Raw genomic sequence first — 15,423 nt, 5'->3', positions numbered from 1 at the left:
TAGTCCAATGAAGCCTAGGCCAGGAAGTCCTTAAGGCATGGTTCAAAGAGTCATTTTTGGGGTTTATCATCCTGATTCTGGATTCTTTTCTCCCACCAACTACATCAGATTTATGATTTAGAATTCAGGGTTTTCAGAGTATTTCAAGAAACCTTTGGGGGAGGAGGGAAACCTTAGAGACATATAACTGAACATTAGTTATTAACTGAAGAATTGGCCAGGCACAGTGGCTCACACCTGTAATCCTAGCACTTTGGGAGGCTGAGGCAGGTGGATCACCTGAGGTCAGGAGTTCAAGAACAGCCTAAGCAACATGGCAAAACCCCATCTCTACTAAAAAATACAAAAATTTGCCAGGCGTGGTGGCAGGCGCCTGTAATCCCCGCTACTCGGGAGGCTGAGGCAGGAGAAACGCTTGAACCCGGGAGGCGGAGGTTGCAGTGTGCTGAGATTGTGCCACTGCACTCCAGCCTCAGTGACAGAATGAGACTGTGTCTCAAAAAAAACAAAAAACAAAAAACAAAAACAAAACAAAACTGAAGAATCAATAGCTTCTCAACCTACAGCAAACAGACATTCAAATTCCAAGAGCCACGCTCTAGGTCTCCAACGTCGCCATTCTCTTACCAACTGCATGTTTCCTGTCGTGATTGTTCAAGTTGTTCAAATTGTTTACTTCTACTTTGGAGTCTTCAATTAAGGTGCCAGGGCTAGTGACTCCTGGGATATTGGGCAGATGGCAGGGTGGGGTCTGAGCCATGGGAGAATTGCGACGATCCAACAGAAACTTTCTGTCATAAATGATTCGAGTTCCTGGAAAACAGGGTTAAAAAGAGTTTGAAACAATTTAAGGGGTTATCAACATATAATACCACCCAGGAATTTAATTTAAATCCCATGTAATCCTAACTTTTAAGGATTTTACAATTCAAGTTGAAAGCATAATCTCTAACCTCTCTGCCTGTAAACAGGCTCTTCTGCCATCTGGAATGCCCTTTCTCTTCGCCAGGGACACTCCTGTTGATCCTTCAAGACTCAGCTCCAACCATCACTTCCTTTATGAAGCACCCCCACCCCTTACTTTTTTAAAAGGTTCTTCCTCTCCATCTTACACACATCATGTATTACAGGACTCCTGTTTATCCATCTGTCTCTCTTTATAGACTTTGAGTTTCTTATGTCAGGGCTATGTCTTATTTATATGTGACCTAGGCCCTAACATTAACATCTTTAAGAAAAAAAAAGTTTTAAATGAAAGAATAAACAAGTATGAGAAAAAATAAACAGCCCCTTTTAAAGGCTTTCCAAAGAAGGACTGAGACTAAGATTCTTCTCACAGCTATAGTCAAAGCTGAAACTGGCAGCCCCTCTCTATTCTACAAAACAATCTGCTTACCAGTTAAGTGCTACCTGAATGTTTTAAAAACAACAGTTTTGAAGAGTACACTTTAACTGATAAACAGTTATGGAAACGTGCTGCTTACAAATGGTCAACAGGTACATTAAAAGGTGCTCGACATCACTAATCATCAAGGAAATGCAAATCAAAACGACAATGAGATATCACTTCACATCTCTTAGGATGGCTATTATCAAAAAGACAAGACAGCCTGGGCATGGTGGCTCATGCCTGTAATTCCAACACTTTGGGAGTCCAAGGCAGGAGGACTGCTTGAGCCCAGGAGTCTGAGTCTAGTCTGGGCCACATAGTGAGACCCTGTCTCTAAAAAATTATTTTAAAAAGAGCCAAGTGAGGTGCTGTTGGTCTGAAGTCCCTACTACTCAGGGGTTGAGCCAGGAGAATAGCTTGAGTCCAGGAGTTCAAGGCTACAGTGAGCTATGATTGCACCACTGCACTCCAGCCTGGGCAACAGAGCAAGATCCTGCCTCAAAATGTAAATCAAATATAATTTTAGGACAAGGAAAGTAGAAACTTACCTTCAACCTGCTTTGAAAAACAAAAACTAGAGTAGCACTCAAAAAGGCATCTAGAAATTATGAGGAACGAGGCATTCTGGGTAGCACAAAACTTAGTTCAACTTTCAAAGGGTAAACAATTTCAATTATCTTGAAAGAAAATACTTCTAATACAGATTTAAATCCCTTTATGGCTTTCAGCAGAAAATGATTCAACCCTCTTGATGAATCACAGTATTATGAAAATTGTTTATTATACTATGTTGTGACCTAAGAAGTCTCTAAGCCCTATCAAGTTGGTGCTCTGTACAGCTGAACATCACTATACAGAGTTCGGATGGTCAAGGTTGTGCTGGTGCACCCCTCCCCCACAATGCCCTTGTCCCCTTAGACTAAGAGCTACCTTTTTTCCAGGCTACTACTATGACTCAGTCAGCTTAGGCTGCCATAACAAAATACCACAGACTGCACAACTTAAACAACAGAAATTGTCTCACAGTTCTGGAGGCTAGAAGTCCAACACTAAGATGCCAGCATGGATGGTTTCTGGTGAGGGCTCTCTTCCTGGCTTGTAGGTAGCTGCCTTCTCTTTGTGTCCCTTACATGGGGGGGTAAGGGGGCCTCAACTCTGTGGTGTTCCATCTTACAAGGGCACAAATCCCATCATGAGGGTCCCACCTTTATGACCTCAACTCAGCCTAATTAACTCCCAAAGGCACCACCTCCTAATACTATCATGTTGGGAATTAAGGTTTCAACATAAAATTTTGGGGAGACACAATTCAATCTGTATAGCACACCCTTAACACCCTTTCTAACTTGGTGTTTCTAGTCTGGTGGGTTTGGAAATCAGCAACTTGCTTATTAGCATGCTATGTAAAATAAGGGCAAATAGGCTGAAAGGGGGTCTGATGGCCTTCCAATGAACAAAGGGAAGGAGCTTTAACAATGGACTTTGCCTATCTGTTTGAGTTACCCCACTTTTGTTCATGATGAGATTTCAGAAGGGTGAGGTTTCACTGTCAGATGAGTCAACTTGCAAACTGGAACAAGATTATTCTTACTTCTGTAGTACATCAAGCTTGGAAATTGTGGAGATGAGGTGGTGAAAAAAGCACAGCACAGAAGCAAGCTTTCTAAATTATGTATCAGCAACAACGCATACATTAAAGAATTGCAATTAAACCAACTAGGATATAGGTAGTGGAGATTCTGCCTAAATGTGTGAGGTATAAGAGAAACTCTGAAGAACCTCTATGACCTTAAAGAGCTGATAAGATACGGTATTTTACAAGTTTATTGAAATAGCATTCATTTACAATTGATCCACTTACAGTGTATAATTCAATAGTTTTAGTTGATTCGCAGGACTGTACAATCATCACCATAATCAATTTTAGAACCCTTTCATTACCCCCATAACCTCCCCCAACCCCTTAGATGCCACCTGATCTCCCCACACCCTCTGACCCTAGGCAACTACTAATCTACTTTCTGTCTCTATATGGTTTTACCTACTCTGGCCATTTCATATAAATGGAATCATACAATATATGGTCTTTTGTGACTGCTTCTTTCACTTTCATAATGTCTTCAAAGTTCGTTTATGTTGTAGCATTTATCAGTACTTCATTTCTTTTTCATTACCAAATATTTCATTGTATGTATATATCGCACCTTATCAATTTATCAGTTGATGGACTGGTAAGTCGATAAAAACAACAGTCCATCAACTGATAAATGGGTTGTTTCCACTTTTTGTCTATTATGAATAACATTCACGTACAAGTTTTCATGTGAACACATTTCCATTCTTTTGGGTATATACCAAACTAAAAAAGTGGAATTAGCCAGGCATGGCTCACACCTGTAATCCCAGCACTTTGGGAGGCCAACGTGTGTGGATTACTTGACCTCACGAGTTCAAGACCAGCCTGGGCAACAGGGCAAAATCCCGTCTCTTAAAAAAAAAATACAAAAATTAGCCAGGCGTGGTGTTGCATGCCTGTAGTCCCAGCTGCTGGGGAGGCTGAGGTGGGAGGATCACTTAAGCCTAGGAGATGGAGGTTACAGTGAGCCATGATTGCACCACTGCACTCAGCTTAGATGACAGAGTGAGACCCTGTCTCAAAAAAAAAAAAAAATTAAAAAATTAAGGTAGAACTACTGGGTCATATGGTAACTCTACCTTTAACCCTTTGAAAAATTGCCTGTTTTTTTTTTTGAGACAGAGTCTCGCTATGTCACCAGGCTGGAGTACAGCTCCATGATCTTGGCTCACTGCAACCTCCGCCTCCTGGGTTCAAGTGATTCTCCTGCCTCAGCCTCCCAAGTACCTGGGACTACAGGCGCATGCTACCATGCCCGGCTAATTTTTGTATTTCTAGTAGAGACAGGGTTTCACCATGTCGGCTAGGATGGTCTCGATCTCTTGACCTCGTGATCTGCCCAGCTCGGCCTCCCAAAGTGTTAGGATTACAGGCGTGAGCCACCGCGCCCGACCAGAACTGCCTGTTTTTCAAAGTGGTTGTACTATTTTACATTCCCATCAGCAGTGTGTAAGAGTTCTAATTTTTATATATTGTAGCCAACATTAGCAGATATGAAGTGGTTTCTCACTGTGGTTTGATCTTAATTTGCATTTCCCTGATGGCTAATTATGTTGAACATGCTGTTTTCATGTACTTAACAGGCCATTCCACCACATATCTTCTTTTGAAGAAACTGTCTATTCAGAACCTTTACCCATTTTTCAATGATTTGTCTTTATTACTAAATTATGATAGTTCTTTATTCTGGATATAAATCTCTTATGTGACTGCAAATATTGTCTCCTATTCTGTGGGTTATCTTTTCATTTTCTTCATGATCTTCGAAGCACAAAAGTTCTTAATTTTCATGATGTCCAATGTATCTGTTTTTTTTTTTTCTTTTGTTTGTGCTTTTGGAGTCATATCTCAGGCCACTGCCTAATCCAAGGTCATAAAGATTTGCCTCTGTCTTCTTCTAAAGGTTGTACATTAATAGCTTTTGCTCTGACATTTAGGTCTTTGAGCCATCTGGTCCACCTTCAGTTTTTCTGTGTGCATATCCAGTTGTATCAGCACTATCTGTTGAAAACTGTTCTTTTTCCACAGAATTGTCTTGGCACCCTTGTTGAAGATCAATGGGCCATTATTGTGAGGGTTTATTTCTGGACTCTCAATTTTATTCCATTGATCTATATGTATATCCATATGCTAGTACCCCACTGTCTTGACTTGTAATAAGTTTTGAAACCACAAAGTGTAAGTCCTCCAACTTAGTTTTTCTTTTTCAAGATTGTTCTGGATATTTTAGGTCCCTTAAAGTTCCATATGAATTTTGTCAGCTTGTCAAAGAAGCCAGCTGAGATTATGATAGGGACTGTGCTGAATGTGAAGGTCAATTTGTGGAGTACTACCATCTTAACAATATTAAGTCTTCTGATCCATGACCACCAAATGTCTTTCCACTTATTTGGGTCTTCTTTAATTTCTTTCAACAATGTTTTGTAGTTTCCAGAGTAAAAGTTTTATGCTTTGTGACTAAAGTTATTCCTATCAAATTGTTTTCATGCTATTGTAAATGGGATTGCTTTCTTTTTCTTTTCTCTTTTTTTTTTTTCGAGAGAGGGTCTTGCTCTGTTGTCCAAGCTAGAGGGCAGAAGTGCAATCTTGGCTCACTGCAACCTACACCTCCTGGGCTCAAGCGGTCCTCCTGCCTCAGCCTCCCTAGCAGTTGGGACTACAGGCACATGTCACCCAGAAAAAAATAATTTTTGTATTTTTTGTAGAGACGGGGTTTCACCATGTTGCCCAGGCTGGTCTTGAACTCCTGGGCTCAAGCCATCTGCCCACCTCAGCCTTCCAAAATGATGGGATAACAAGCGTGACCAGTTTTCTTTGTTTTTGCTTTTGAGACGGATTTTCCCTCTGCTGCCCAGGCGGGAGTGCAGGGCGTGATCTCAGCTCACTGCAACCTCCATCCTCTGGGTTCAAGTGATTCTTCTGCCTCAGCCTCCCAAGTAGCTGGGATTACAGGTATGCGCTACCATGCCCAGCTAATTTTTGTATTTTTAGTAGAGATGGGGTTTCACCATGTTGGCCAGGCTGGTCTCGAACTCCTGACCTCAAGTGATCTGCAAGCCTTGGCCTCCCAAAGTGCTAGGATTACAGGCGTGAGCCACTGTGCTGGGCCAAAAACAGGTTTTTCTATATGGCTCTTTTATCTTGCAACCTTGGCAAACTCACCTATTATTTCTAATAGTTTTTTAATGCATTCCTAAGATATGTTTGATTTTGAATGCCAACACAGTAAATAATTCAGACAACAAGACACACTGAAGAACTAGCGTCTTAATGCTATAATGTTCTCAAATATAGCCAGGAAAAATATGACTATGAAAGTATAGTATTTATAAGTTTTTGAATTTTAGTAATCTCTGCAAGCTAAAAAAAATTTAATTGTAGTGGGTATAAAGCAAAAATACAGAATCAGCTTGTTAATCACTAATGATTTTAGGGTGTAATTCAAAAGAAACTGACCTTTTAAAAAACCAAAATTATTCAAAGAAAAAAATTAAGATTCAACCATGGATAAAATGGCAGGAAAAAACCCTTTATTTCCTTTATTGAATATTATGTTTACTATAAACTTACATCAATTCCAAGAGAATCTATTAAAAAATCTAAAATATTTAAGGTTTCTTATACATATGCATGCACAGATGTACATTTTCTGAAGCAAGGACTTCCTAGCAATTCACATTTCACCCAGACTCCCTCCAACGCTATGTCAGCTCAATTTAATGTCAACCAATGCAGCCATAAGTAACTAGAAACAAGTTAACCTTAAGCTACTGAAGAAGGAAAACAGACTACACAAGAAATCCATAGCTCATATAACACAGTATTAAAATGGGGCATGATTGTGATCAATTGATGGAGTGTTACAAAAATTAAAAAACAATTTTCCATTCCTTCTCTATGAAAATAATCATGCTCCTTAGTCTTATATTGGAAAGTTATGAAAAAAATCACAATATTGTATATGCTGTTTGATTTTCAACGTTTATAATCAAACTATAGTAAAAGCATAGAAGAATTAACAGTTAAGGAACAGTAGGTAAATGTTACAAACTCTGATTTCTTTTTTTTTTTTTGAGAGTCAGGGTCTTGCTCTATCACCCAGGCTTGAGTGCAGTGGCATGATCACGGCTTACTGCAACCTTGACCTCCTGGGCTCAGGTGATCCTCCCACCTTAGCCTCCCAAGTAGCTGGGACTACAGTCCAACTAATTTTATATTTTGTAGAGATGGGGTCTCAGTACGTTGCCCTGACTGGTCTCAAACTCCTGGGCTCAAGCAATTCTCCTGCCTTGGCCTCACAAAGTATTGGGATTATAGGTGTACGCCACCAAGCCTGCCCACAAACCCTGATATTATAAACATAATGAGGTTACATACCAGCAAAGTAAAGGCAGGAGGACAGGTGAATGGTGTACTTTTATACAGTGGAGAGCTAAAGTTGACAGGTTGAGACACATATTATTTAGAGCTTTAAAGATAACTACTAGAGAAGCCAAAAATGATAATACAATTTACAGAAATTAGTAAATGGAGAGAGGATGAGAAACAAGAGACAGAAAGTAATAAAAGTATCTTAGATTCCTCATCTTTCATAATGGGGAGTTAACAGTATTGTCTAATGTTAAAGAAATCACAGTATACATATATTATTTACAGCAACAATGGTAGCCAGCAAAAGCACTGTAAACAGAAACTGCTGAAAGTGGCTGTCTACTGGCATTTTACGCTCTTTTACATTGTTGAAGTTTCATTTTTCTGCTTTGTTTCAAAATGTACGTATTTTTCTTAGTCTTCATGTTTGGATTTCAGAATAGGAAGCTTTAGATCTAGGTTAACATTAGCTATTTATAAATTTTTCATCCCTTAGTGACCAGATATTAGGATAAATCTAATACTTTCATCCAGGACTTTCTAGATTTAACATTACTAGGGAAATATGAGAGTAAAACTGAGTCCCTTTGACAGAGAGGGGGGAAAAACCCTATCTACCTTTGAATCTAAAAACCAGTGATTCTCAAACTGCAGAAAACAACAAGAAGGTCAATGAATAAAGCCCAAAGTTATGCTTGCCAAGATGGCTAGTATAGAAACAAGGTCATTCAAGCATAACGGCCTCTTTCAATACCAAGTACCTTAGTTTAAATGATAAATAATCCATGCATTAAGCTATATAGTTAAGAAATTATGTAAGCTGAAATAAAACCACACAGAGAAAGTCCACTATAACATGGTTAACTTACAGGGTAGTTGTTAACTATATTTTTACAGGGAGCCCCCCCCCCTACCCCCCGGCCGCCATCATAAAATTCTGTTTAACTAAGTCTGCTTCCAGAATTAGAATTAACCATTTACTCATGCAAATAGACAGCCTGGAGAACGAAACATTAAGTAACTTGCCCACAAGCCCTCCAAAAAGGCTGAGATGGACCCACACCCTCATAAAATAGAGTTCCAAGCAGGAAAGGAGAACATGAAGTCAAACAGGGCTTTCCTCCTGGGACTTTCTCCGTTGGAGGGGAAAATCTCAGAAGCCATCAGCAGACTTCCTTTACATCTCGTTTGTCCAGAACTGGTTCAGATGCCCACCAGACCAAACACTGGGGAAACTATGACTGACTTAAGAGCTGTCACAGTCTACATCCTGGGGTTTAGCACCTTGCCATTTAAAAAATGAGGGAATCTGGCAGCAAGCAAGAAGAGGGAATAGCTATTGAGCAGGAAACCAACAATGTCAGCCACATCTGCATTCAATATTTACCAAAATTTAGTAAAGATTACATACATATTAGTTTAACCAAAAAGGGTTAAAAAAAGTTAAATTAAGAGGATAGGAGACAGAAGTATATACATTGATTGGGAGAAGGGTGTATATAACAACTAAATCCTCATCTTCCATAGCAGAAAATGAATTAATATCCCAAACTAAGAAATAGGCTGGGCATAGGGGCTCACACCTATAATCACAGCACTTTGGGAGGCTGAGGCAAGAGGGTCATCTGAGCCCAGGAGTTTAAGACCAGCTTGGGAAACATGGTGAGAAATCATCTCTACAAAAATTTTAAAAATTAGCCGTGCTTGGTGGCACTCCTATGATCCCAGGAGGCTGAGCCCAGGAGGTCAAGGCTGCAGTGCACATTAGCTAAATGAGTTTAAAAAGAGTCTCTGAGAGTGGAAATGGAGATGAAGGAATGGGGCATCGGAATGTTGCTTTTTGTTGTGTGGCCAGTAAGACTATATGACTTTTAAAACTTTGTTGCTTTCATAGGTATTAAAAAAATGTAGTAATAATTAAAAAAAGCAAAATGGCAAGAAAAAAAGCATGAACACTGATGAATGTTCATTTACGAAAGGACAATTACTACGTGGTTCCATTTAACTGAGATTCCTAGAGTAGTCAAATTCATGAAGACACAAAGTAGGATGATTAGTTGCCGGAGGCTGCGGTGGTACTGCTTAATGGGAAGTTATCGTTTAATTGGTATGAGGTTTCAGTTTAGGAAGATGAAAAAAGTTCTGAAGATGGATGGTGGTGATGGTTGCAAAACAAGGTGAATATATTTAATCCCACTGAGCTGTACAATTAAAAATGACTAAAATGGAAATTTTTGTTATGTATGTTTAAAACATCAAGAGATAGTGTATTAAAAAACCATTATAAGGAACTAAGAAAAAAGATGCTTACAAAATATCTTATAAATACATACATACAAACCAACACTGCTAGGGCAGCAGGGACCACAAGGAGGAAGGTATCCTTCAAGCCTAGACATTGAATTAAAAAAAGAAACAAAGCATTTGGCATGTAACTTCAATTTCTACTAGGAATTCTTGACAATTCTCCAGCTATGTCTCACGTAAGGGCCCACCAAAAGATGAGAAACAGATACAAGACGAACAAGCAGCAAGTGCTTCTAATGCACTCAGAAAAGAAGTCTAAGCCTGTCTTTCTCTCTCCCACCCCCATAAGGGAAAATAAGAAAGGAAAAAACAGAAAGGACTTAACAAAGAAAGTGTTTTCTCTGCTTTTTATTCTTTCAACTTAGGAAGGTAGAACAAGGTCTATGTTTTATTGACTGAGTTATAGAACATTCATGAATGAACTTCAGTTTTAAACATCTGTTCTTCATGGAGACTCTGGATGAAGAGACAGACTCCTGAAAAGCTCTATGGCAAATAACCCAGAGGAAACTAAAAGCTGCCTAACTGTATTCTTCTGGGAGACAGGTGGTGGCCAAACCACATTCAGTGTGCACAACCATCAAATCTCTGAAGTGCTAATAAACCAACAAAGACAATTTTTATCTTAACAAAAGAAACAGGGCTGGGCATGGTGGTTCAATCCCAGCACTTTGGGAGGCCGAGGTGGGCGGATCACTTGAGGTCAGGAGTTCGAGACCAGCCTGGCCAACATGGTAAAACCCCATCTCTACTAAAAATACAAAAATCAGCCACGTGTGGTGGTGGGCGCCCGTAATCCCAGCTACTCAGGAGGCTGAGGCAGGAGAATCACTTGAACCCAGGAGGCGGAGGTTGCGGTGAGCCAAGATGGCGCCATTGCACTCCAGCCTGGGCAACAAGAGTGAAACTCTGTCTCAAAGAAAGAAAGAAAAAAAAAAGCAGCTCCCTTCACCCCCAATACTCTTTATTTTGGTATAGTTCACTTTCACTCCCAGTGGATTATTTTCCCTTCTTCCTGCTTTCTCCTTTTTTCCAAACCCATCCAATGACCTTTATGAAATTCTGTCCCAATGAACCAATCATATCAACTATCCAAGAGGCAGAAGAGCTACAACCCAGACAAAATTTCAGACCATCACAGTTAGTTCCCCTCTGCTGCCCTTGTTATGGTAACAGCATACTTTTCCATGGCTGATGAGAACTCTGTGCAGGAAAAGAAAGGCAAAGAGAAAGGGTAAAAGAGGTGTCTCTGCTTCTGCTCATTCCCCAGAGCAAAACAACTCTTCTAAAAGGGGGCAGTTCAGCACCTAGAAAGGAAATAAGGTAGCAGAAAGAATCATATTAGCTAGCATTCCAGAGGTAGAAAAGTCTCTTTAAATGTTTGCAAACTTCCTTTCCTAGTAAGATAAGCATCTCAAAACAGTAGAGGAAAAAACTGGAATAGTGATCAGGATACTAAATTTGAGGGACTCACGGACAATAATTAGCTGTTTAATACCAACAAGTTACTTAACCTCTCTGGGTCCCAATTTCTCTCAATAATAAAATGAAAGCATTAGGTTTCTTCTAGGTCACTAGTGTTATTAAAAGTGGAGCCAACTATAGTAACTTTACCTTCCTTTGAGGGCAGAGGTAGCTTCTCAATGGAAGAACCAAATATCATCCCCACTCCTCCACAGGCAGATAGAAAAAATAAAATAAAATCCAAGAGCTTTTTTTTTGGCCTGGAATTTGCCCAACAAAAAGTTTCCTCTTCCTTCATAAGGAGAAAGGGTACTCTTCCAGCAATATGAGAAATCCAAGAGGTTACAGCAAGTGTGTTTTCACCCACTTCTCACTTCCCAAACCACAGAAAGGCAATTTTGAGAAAGCTCAAGGGTAAGCTGTATCTCCTGTGATCCCCAATGAATAAAGAACTCTTCAAGGGGGAGAAACTCTAAGTTTGCTATGCTGTGAATGTCCCTGCTCAGTCTGATCATTTAGGGCATTCGGTCCATCAACTGTTGTTATGCTGGAATGCTCTGACATGTATGTGACCCTCCAGAAGATTTCTAGAAGTTTGAGGCAGGAAATGTTAATCCCCTCCCTTACCACTAAATAGAGATTTCCAATACAAGCCTATCACTCATTTTTCTAAATGTTTTCAAGTCTGAAATATATGTTAGCACTTGACTCTACTCTTTCAGAACTAAAAATCTTATCTGTCTGCCCCTACCCCCAAATCAAGAATTTAAACCTGTTCAGACCAAGGACTGTATTTCCTACTTTTGTCTGTTGTCCCCTTTTGTGCGAACCACTCCCCTGGGCACACAAAATTTACTAACGATACCTAACCATATTAATCCAGGAGTCTGGAGGTGGCCAGATAACAAACTATTGCACCCTGGTTGAGGGAAATAAAATTACATGATGAGAGGAAGATCAATGTAGCATTAGAGATACACAAACCATCAGAGGGGGAAGTTAAATCAGTAAGTAAAGAACACCTAAACAGTATTCATTGCTGTAATAGTGATTAAATCCAACTGCAACGGCACCATGTCCTTATAAAGATATTGAATAAGCCCTCATGTTAAAAATCCACAGATTACAGCCAGGCGCAGTGGCTCACGCCTGTACTCCCAGCACTTTGGGAGGCCGAGGCGGGCAGATCACGAGGTCAGAAGATTAAGACCATCCTGGCTAACATGGTGAAACCCTATCTCTACTAAAAATACAAAAAAATTAGCTGGGCGTGGTGGTGGACGCCTGTAGCCCCAGCTACTCGGGAGGCTGAGGCAGGAGAATGGCGTAAACCCAGGAGGCAGAGCTTGCAGTGAGCCGAGATCGCGCCACTGCACTCCAGCCTAGGCTACAGAGTGAAACTCCGTCTCCAAAAATAAATAAATAAATAAACAAATAAATCCAAAGATTATGATGGGCTCTCCCAATAAATACAAGCTCAACAGTAAAGAAGAGCCAAGATCACAACTATTTAAATCCAAAACAAGAAACTGTGTGTAGAAACAATGTCGGGGGAAGTTAAGTGATATTTGAGAAAACAGTGATTGAGTGTTGTTAGGAGGAGGGGTAATGAATCAGTATTTCTGGCAGAATCTTTGCAAGCACTTTAAGAACTAATCCAGGCTATGAGACAGGCTTCTATCTTTGAAGCAACGCTTAAAGACTATGCCCTTATTTTTAAAAGTATGGTAGCTTGACTATTTGACATAAGCCAAAAACGTGTCTAGGTGGCTCTTCCCTCAGGGGATTAATATATAGCTGAAAGTTTAGTTCCCTTTCCAAATACACTATAGCTGAGTGCAGTTGTTACTATGACGTGTTCTGAACTTCTGGAAGCACAGGCATTTACTGAGCAATACCACAAAGAATTCTGGAAGAAGTTATAAATCCCTTTCCATCACCTCGGAAAACAGCATCTATTTCTTAAAAGCTATCAGTTCAAGTTCAAGACAACTCTTATATGGAGCAGATTCTGGTCTGCCAAAATTTTTCAGGATTAAAAAGCAAGATCTTGGCCGGGTGCAGTGGCTCACCCCTGTAATCCCAGCACTTTGGGAGGCTGACGGGGCGAATAACTTGAGCCCAGGACGAGCCTGGGCAACATGGAGAAACCCAGACTCTACCAAAAATACAAAAAAATTAGCCAGGCGTGGCGGCACGTGCCTGTGGTCCCAGCTACTCAGGAGGCTGAGGTGGGAGGATCGCTTGAGCCCAGGAAGTAGAGAATGCAGTGAGCCGAGGTCGTGCCACTGTACTCCAGCCTGGGCGACAGAGTGAGACCCTGGACCATGCTCAAACACGAGTTGGTCTTGAACTGATCATATCGGGGGGAGATTTCTTCCATGAGTTAAGCCACCTAAGAACTCCACTATTCTGCAAAGTTAACATTTCCTTAAACCCAGCTCTCCATATATATTAATGAACTTCTGCCTGGGTCATTTAAAAAGCCTTTCAAGGCAGCCCGCCCCGCCCCCAGAGCTGCCTGGCTGAATTTCTCTGTAAAGCTCCCTCCTAGATTTTATCCCTTGGTGTTGGCAAGAAGGTCTCCTTACTCTACAGGCCTTGCTATTGTGCAACTGATTTAAGGATGGTCCAGGCCTAACTGCACCGGATTGGTTGTAGTACAGCTCCTGAGCCCTGCCCACAGGAACAAGGCTAGCAATCCTCTAGACCGCAGGAGCTGCGAAGTCCCCACCCTCTAGCAAGAGGCCACCCCAGCACCAAAAGAAGACAAAGTTCTGAAGTTAAAAAGGAGGCCCCATTCCCTTCAATAAGGCTCCTCAAAATCGCTTTCCAGGCTCCTCCCTCTGGAGGACAGCCCAGTTAGGGCACAGACAACCTTTGAGCTCTCTTCCCGTGACCAAGCTTCACCTCTACCCCAGTATTACTTATTTGTAAACAGTTCCTGGTCATGCTTTGAAAAGCAATGCCAGGGAACCACCCTCTCTCTGGATTGCCTCTCTCTAGCTCCTTCCACAGGATCAAGCAACCACCCCACCCAACTGGGGTGTCCTTGACAAAGGTCCTTCAATCCATTTCCAAAGGCGTCGCTGCCGAAAGACACCCTACCTTAAGGCTGTCAGCGCCCTACCACCCCCACCTACTTTCCCTTGGCTATTACTTGAGCTTTATTTTATCACGCTCTCCTCCCCGCCTGGGGACTCCCCTCACCCGTGGGGCCTCGTCCAGCAAAGTAAACAATGCTGTCAAAGCGGGATAACGCTGGGCGAGGCTTCCAGACTCCGCATTCCAGCCTCCTCCCGGTGTTCTAAAAGCAGCAAAAACAAGCCATCGCAGGATGCCAGGGCCGAATTCCTCTCCCAAAGTTCTTTTTTAAAAAGCCCCGGAGCCAGCTCCAAAATCAAGCATTAATTTGCACAATCTACAACAGACAGGCAATGCAGACTGTAATGCAAGGCCAAGTGGAGCCAAATCCGCCCGGGAAGGAGGCAGAGAGGAGAGAGAAAACTGGGTCGAATGCGTAAGCCTGCCACGAAGAGGAAACAAGAGCTCTTTTTCGCGACAGGACAGCCACATTCCCGAGTGGGGCGCGCGCCGACTCGAGCTGCGGGCAAGAGCGAACACGAAGTAAAGGGTCCCGAACGCTCGGGCGGGCCCAAGGGCAGCGTCCCCGGGGCTTCGGTGGAGCTGGGGGCGGGGGCGAAGCGGCCGGGCACCGAGGCGCCGAGGAGTTAGAGGACCGCGGCGGGACACCGGGCGCGGCGGACGGCTGGCCGGCGCTCACCTCCCGGTGTGGTGGAGAAGAGCGTCCCCCCGGGCGTGGTGCAATAGTCATGAGGTAGCTGCGCGGCGTCGCTGATGGCCACGGTGCGGGTGGGGATGGCGCGGCTCTGGCTGGGCTGGTGGCCGCTGCCGGCTGACGAGGACATGGCTGTGGGCGCGGGCTCTCGGCTTTGTCCGGCGGGCAGGCGGCGGCTGCGGGGCCGGGGCTGCTTCGGCTCCTCAGGCGGACGGAAAAGCGCGCTCTGCGCGCTCCTCGCTCGCTTCCTCCCGTTCCCTCGTCTCGCTCCGCTCCCGCCGCCGCCCTCTCAGCCGCCGCCGCCGCCGCCGCTCGATCCTCCGGCCTCAGCCAGCAGCCTCAGGAGCAACAGCAGCGGCAGCAGCGGCGACGACGACGACCGGAAGCGTGCGAAGGCGGGAGCCAGAGGGAGTTGGGGAAGCTGGTCGGCCGGAGGTGACGTCGCCGCGGGGCGGG

The 15,423-nt window shown here is 42.7% G+C and overlaps 1 protein-coding gene and 1 long non-coding RNA gene across 2 annotated transcripts in view; both read right to left on the bottom strand.

The window, feature by feature from the left end:
• Positions 1–15,423, bottom strand: part of EIF4EBP2 (eukaryotic translation initiation factor 4E binding protein 2) — a 23,324-nt gene extending 7,901 nt beyond the window's left edge. The window contains exons 1-2 of the mRNA XM_034930751.3: positions 14,953–15,423; positions 628–813 (exon numbers count right to left, since the gene is read on the bottom strand). Of these exons, the coding sequence (XP_034786642.1) occupies positions 628–813; positions 14,953–15,097 (331 nt within the window). The 5' untranslated portion in view covers positions 15,098–15,423. The remainder of the gene's footprint in view (positions 1–627; positions 814–14,952) is intronic.
• Positions 6,537–14,771, bottom strand: LOC134731104 (uncharacterized). Its single transcript, XR_010113191.1, has 2 exons — positions 14,379–14,771; positions 6,537–11,011 (listed from the first exon to the last, which is right to left on the bottom strand). It is a non-coding gene; the product is annotated as an uncharacterized LOC134731104 (long non-coding RNA).

Source organism: Pan paniscus, chromosome 8 (genome assembly GCF_029289425.2).
Source record: "Pan paniscus chromosome 8, NHGRI_mPanPan1-v2.0_pri, whole genome shotgun sequence".
NCBI classification, from domain to species: Eukaryota; Metazoa; Chordata; class Mammalia; order Primates; family Hominidae; genus Pan; species Pan paniscus.
Note: the sequence above shows the minus strand (reverse complement) of the source record. Positions and strands in the feature narration are given on the sequence as shown.